Below are 5,865 nucleotides of genomic sequence, written 5' to 3'. Positions count from 1 at the left end.
TGAGAGGAATATGTGTCTATATAGACCTTGTCCAGATAGACTGTCCACTCCATAAATCCAATAGGAAATCCAATCCAATCCTGCTAAATAACAGATGCTAAAAGTATTTGGGATCTTCTTCTTCCTTTTACCACACAAACAAATGCACACAAAAGAAAAAAAAAAAAAGAGAAAACTGCCAAAACGTAATTTTACTAATATTATTAAGTTGTCTTGAGGAGTAATGCGCCAGTGCGCCTTGAAGAACTTTTTCATTCCATATAAATTCATTTAGCTGGCAATTTATGACATGTTACCCGTATAATATTTACAAACTCTCGCATGCTTTTCTTTGAGAAATCTTTTAAAAAGATATTCTTAGAAATAAAGTGGAGGATGAAGTGGGAACAAGAACAAGAACCAAATGTCATAGATTTTTGGCGCATTGGACACTGTTAATTTTAGGTGTTAATTGCTCCTACATGATGTTTTGAGTTTGCCAAAAAGTTCTGACAATGCAGCTCAATATAGAAAGAGTCTTATTGGATTTGCAAGTACCCATCGTCAAAAATCTCACAAATCTTTTGTTGAAGCTTGGAACTAGATTTAGTAATTACACCTGATCCAAATAGGTCTCGACCTGATCCGGCCCTAATGGATCAAGTTGGTCAACATGTTGACCAGATTTTGATTCGGCCTGATCCAATCATGATAAATTTATATCTCGGATCGAATCGGATTCAGATAGTGGCCGCTCTGATCCATTATCCGATCCGAACGCGCGCCAATCTTATGCATATATATTATTTAAATATGGACTGGTTGTATAAAATATGGGTCTGATTGTCTTTAAGCTTGGTTAAGACCTCAATGACTGAAATAGTGGTGGTAGGCTATTATCCAATGCTTATATTTTCATCTAAAAAATCTGATTTATATAGGATGGATATTCGATCAGATAATCCGATACTCATTCGGATAGGATATGGGTAAAGAAAGTGTTGATCCATCCGATCATGGATCAAATTCGAATCAAAATACTAGAATATCGAATTGAGTTCAAATCGATCTAAATCCGCATTCGGTCTGATCCATTGCGGCGTCTACTTGAAACTCTCAAGAAAAAAAAATTTATAGAATTCATGCATCCAAACCAACCACCAGGTTTTTATTGCGGTATTCTTACAATCCCAGGATTTTGCTTTTTTTTTTTTAAAGAAATATTTTTGGTTTTGAACTCATAAATGGTTATAGCATACATCATTGGCATTTGTTCAAACTAGGGCTACTGGCCCAATTTATTCTGGCCTAGGCCCAACCTAGGTTTAATGTTCAAAATAAAAAGAGCCCAACTTGCGGCCTGCCTCAGAAATGGCCGGGCCTCAGCCCATTAAGCTAAATTCAAGCAAAGTTGGCTCAAACCTGAGCTTGAAAACAGTCGGTTGCTTCGGGCCATGGCCCGAACTAGCTCCACCCGGCCCATTTTGAGCCCAAATTGAACCTATCGACAAAGGTTTTGTTTATTTGGATATAAAACTCTCTTCTTTGTCAAATTCAAATCCGCGATCTTAAACGGAAGCGCCTTGACCTTTCCGATCCCTTCACGTGCAAGCCTCTGACGTGGTGGCGCGTGCGGTGGGCCGCGGCCCACGCGTGGCGTTCCCGAGTCTTCCATCCCTGCGACACGTGCGAAGCGACGCGAGCCCGTCCCCCAGCCCCCCTCCCTCCCTCCTCGTATAACGTTTCGGGGGGACATCTTCCCAGAGCTCGTTAAATGCGACGCTGTCATCGTTGGGACCTAACACTTAATTAACGCCGCTCGTACCCCAAAAGCCTACACCTATCTCTCTATCTCTCTGCACCTTTTGGCGGCTTAAATTACTTCCTCTCGTTTCCTTTTCCAATGCACCACGCTCCTCTCAACTTGTCCTCTACACTCTCTTCCTACTATTAAAGCATAGCATCTCATTAACCACCTCTCTCTGTCCCATTCGCATTTATTCTCCCTCCTTCCGTCCTTTTGAGTCACTGGTATGTTCGTTCTGGCTCCGACATAACGCCCGTTATAACAGAATTAACGGCCATTCCCCCACAATGGACCTATCTATCTATCGTTATGCCCCTGGTTTCACCGTTCAAGAACGACAGTACCGCTGAAGCGGATAACGGCGTTATTGGAACGTAACTGGCTACAGCTGTTGGCCATGTAGTACCGGGCTCCAATATTAATCGCAGCCGTCAAATCCAGATCACAGTCGACCCGTGACGCGATCTATGATGCGACGTCCCATCAAGGATCACACGGGGGTAAGAAGTCACCGGTCGGTCAAAGATCTATAGTATTTCCCCAAATCGAGGGCAGCATTTAATTTGATTGAGAGAAAGGAGCATCAAAAAATGGACGGATGGATGTTTATCTCAGCCCAGCATCTGACGCCCTTCATTCAATGATTCCCTGGAGAATGTTCTCTTCCGATGGACCCTCTCCCCTCCCTCCCTTCCTTTCTTCTCGGTCACGTCATTCGATGTGACCCCACCCACCCCCTACCGCCATTTAATATTCCATCTCCGTTTCATATCTAACGGCACACGACTTTGAAGCCCATTCACGGCCTTCTGATCCTCCTACGATAAAAGAGAACATGTAACGGTAACGGCATTTTATCGATGAGGCCGTCGTAAGTCATAAATGCTCGCACCTGGCGTGGAGAAAGCGCGACGACGACGACGACGGGGGGATTCCCAACTCCCTGGCCGGTGGCAGATCCGAAATTTTGAGCGGAAAGCGAGGCCATTTTGGTACCAGAGGCACGGGGGAATACCGGTATAAAAGGACGAGCGATCCCTTTCCCGACCAACCGTTTCGGGTAAAAGACGGTAAATTTCCCTTTCGTCTCTACCTCGCGGTTCCCCTCTCTCCTCCCTTTCTACTCCGTACGTTTGTTTCCTAAGATCCGACGGCCGAGATCATCCCTCATGGGCTGGTTTCCGCGGCGCCCTGAAGTCCACTTGCTCCCAGCCATCTTAAGCCTGGCTTTGCTCTTCGCCATTCTCTACTTCGGTAAGTCCACTTACACTCCGTCCCTTAACCGTTAACTATTTCCATCCGACAGTTTGGATTATCGAATTATCGAACCTTCTCTTAGATGCCAATTTGGATAACCTGGTTCACCAATCAGACGGTCCAAATTCAAATTACAACAGAATCCAACCACCTAAGCTACTACCCGCCCGATCTCATGTTAACTGGTACCATCTAGTAACTAGCCAGCTAGCTGGACGTCTTAAATTCGCAGTTAAGGCTCTTCGTGTGGTGGTAATTCGGAAAATTCCATCAAAGCGAGGGACAATTACTAATTAACCATGCTAACTGCAGTGGATGTAAACGGCGGGGGAGGAGCCCTGGTCCTTGTTCCCGGGAAGAATCAGAGCGCAGGCACCACTCGGAAGCTCTTCGGCATCGGTAAGATCCAACGGCCCTGATCGATTTCCCTGGATGTATATTTCGAAGTTGAACCGATGACTGACGGCGTTAAAAACGATGCTATGCATTATAATAGTGGGGGAGAGGATGGGGGTGGAGTCGTGCTCCAAGGACGACGTGGTGGTGTACCAGGGGGCGACGGCGCCGTTGCCGAACGGGATACCGACGTACACGGTGCAGGTACTGAACGTGTGCTCGACGGGGTGCGCGGTGGCGGACATCCACGTGAGCTGTGGGTGGTTCAGCTCGGCACGTCTCATCAACCCTCGGGTGTTCCGCCGGCTCGGCTACGACGACTGCCTGGTGAACGACGGCGCCGTGCTCCGCCCCGGCCAGTCCCTCTCTTTCCAGTATGCCAACACCTATCCCTACCCGCTCTACGTCTCCTCCGTCTCCTGCACTTGATCATATATCATGCATGCGCTTCCTTCTTCTTCCTTGTAGCGAGCTATATATGTAGTTAAAGATTGTGATGGTGTTTATGAATAGTTGCTACGTGCTTGTCTTGTGAACCGTGGTTTTAGCAGTAATAACTGAGTTGGAGGTGGATGTGATTTGGTGGAGCCTTTTTTTACTCTATAAACTAAGTATGGTATGATCTGTTTACGCATGCTAATGTCATATGGTAACTACTTTTATTTTCTGGATCTTTGTATGAAATAGCAAAATATTTGTGGGCTCGTATTGGCATCGGAGATCTGGTTTGTGGTTGGAAGGACGATGTAAATGATGTGCTTGTGAGTACTGTGTGGAATTTTTGAGTTTGGAGGCACAGTGCCTTCCTCTCCCCTGCCTCCCGGGGGATCTCTCTCAGTCTCGTTTTTTTTTTTGTATTTTTGTTTTACGGTCTTAAGAGGTATTTTGATGGCTTACGGGAAGTCTCTTGCCCGGGACGAGTGCAACACGTAAATGTTGAGTCACTATCAAATGGTTTTTGAATTTTGGTTTAACACTGATGTGGGCTGAGGCTGGACTGAAGTCTGTTGGACCGAAGTATGTTAAGGTTGGTGATGCTATCGTGGGCCCTGATCCAAAGGCCAGACCATCAAATTTGTAAAGAAGCTTTCTTCTTGGAGTTTTTTTCACTGGGAAAACCTTCGATTCATAAGTCAGATGAGAATCTAAAAACAGTAGAAGAGATGAGTGAAAGAATAGGAGCACTCGAGGGGTTTTTAGAGATTTATCAAATGGTTTTTTTCGTCCCTCTCTATTCACAGAAGGTCGGTAGCGGTTTCTGCAATGAGCGGCGGCCGTTCTCATGGCGATCATGTGCATGGTGATCAGACACCATAGTTAACGCTGGGTATGTCAGTTGCGGTCAATCTCCCATTGTTCCTGATTTCGGTGAGGAGTAATCTACGGAAAAAAAAAATTATTGATCAAAATTGTAGGGGATCTTCTCGAGCATAAGTCAATTGAAAATGATGAAGAGTAAATATTTTAAAATAAAATTTGGTAGGATTTAGTCCAAAAATATCTTATTAATGCTGTCTTTTTATTTTTTTTATAAATAATTTGGCTATAACCATCGAATATGTGGGATCTTGTTTATTGTGACATGAAAGGATAGTTAGTTTTTAATTAACGAGTCATGGAGTTATTAGGTGGTTTATGTTCACCAATAGATGTTGTATGAAGTATAGTTTCTCACGATTGTGATATCATAATTGTAAATTTTGATATATCGATTGTGTATCGGTAATCTTGATGTACTTATTATATGTTAGTATTTTTGATATATCGACTAATCATCAATCGGTGATTTTGATATATCGATTGGCCATCAGTCATGTAATCAATCGAATTATTATGGTTGGTTTGTGCTGTCAGAAAAATCGATTAAAGTTATAGATAATCAGTCGGTTTACCAAGTAATAATCGGTTGTCCATATCCATGATGTTGATAGAACATCGAATGAGGAGTCTTGTAGATGTTGTAGTTGAATAGAATCTCTTTTGGCAGTTCGGTTTGGATGGTCCATCATTTGTTGCCGATACATGGTCAGGAGGCCGACAGTGAATTGAAGGGAGATGCAGATCTGATTGTCCCAACAGTTGCTTCTTTCTCTCAAATTCAAGGTGGTTTGATATGTTGGACGATAGGAGTTATCACGTATCGTCTCAAGATCAAGATGGCTTGATATGTTGGACGATGTAAGTCATCACGTGTCATCTCGAGCTTCAATTTCGCAGTCATTTTGGCTGTACGTATATATTAATGATCTTTTTGAAAATAAAAAGTCTCGAGTCGTTTTGTCATTTTGATGATTGTGCGATCATCATTAGCACGTTTAGTCGAAGAGACGGTTATTAATATTGTAGTTGGTTAGGCGGTCGGACGGTTCGATTGTTTTGAATTTAACTAATCGAATACTGATCGCTGTCGTAGACGGTCAAGAATA

At 43.6% G+C, this 5,865-nt stretch overlaps 1 protein-coding gene across 1 annotated transcript; it reads left to right on the top strand.

Moving 5' to 3' along the window:
• The first annotated feature begins 2,843 nt into the window (after nucleotides 1–2,843).
• Nucleotides 2,844–3,901, top strand: LOC105056052 (TPD1 protein homolog 1-like). The gene is made up of 3 exons (XM_010938111.3): nucleotides 2,844–3,040; nucleotides 3,356–3,442; nucleotides 3,540–3,901. The coding sequence occupies exons 1-3, from the start codon at nucleotides 2,956–2,958 to the stop codon at nucleotides 3,866–3,868; spliced, it is 501 nt and encodes a 166-aa protein (XP_010936413.1). The 5' UTR covers nucleotides 2,844–2,955; the 3' UTR covers nucleotides 3,869–3,901.
• Nucleotides 3,902–5,865: the final 1,964 nt, after the last annotated feature.

Source organism: Elaeis guineensis, chromosome 13 (assembly GCF_000442705.2).
Source record: "Elaeis guineensis isolate ETL-2024a chromosome 13, EG11, whole genome shotgun sequence".
Lineage (NCBI taxonomy): Eukaryota > Viridiplantae > Streptophyta > Magnoliopsida > Arecales > Arecaceae > Elaeis > Elaeis guineensis.
The sequence above is the reverse complement of the archived record's forward strand: the minus strand, read 5'-3'. Positions and strand labels throughout refer to the sequence as shown.

Excerpts from the sequence above, each read along its gene's own strand:
- LOC105056052 (XM_010938111.3), top strand. The coding sequence starts at position 2,956 with ATGGGCTGGTTTCCGCGGCGCCCTGAAGTCCACTTGCTCCCAGCCATC. Across the intron at positions 3,041-3,355 it reads CTTCGCCATTCTCTACTTCG|TGGATGTAAACGGCGGGGGA; the intron begins GTAAGTCCACTT and ends TGCTAACTGCAG. Across the intron at positions 3,443-3,539 it reads TCGGAAGCTCTTCGGCATCG|TGGGGGAGAGGATGGGGGTG; the intron begins GTAAGATCCAAC and ends GCATTATAATAG.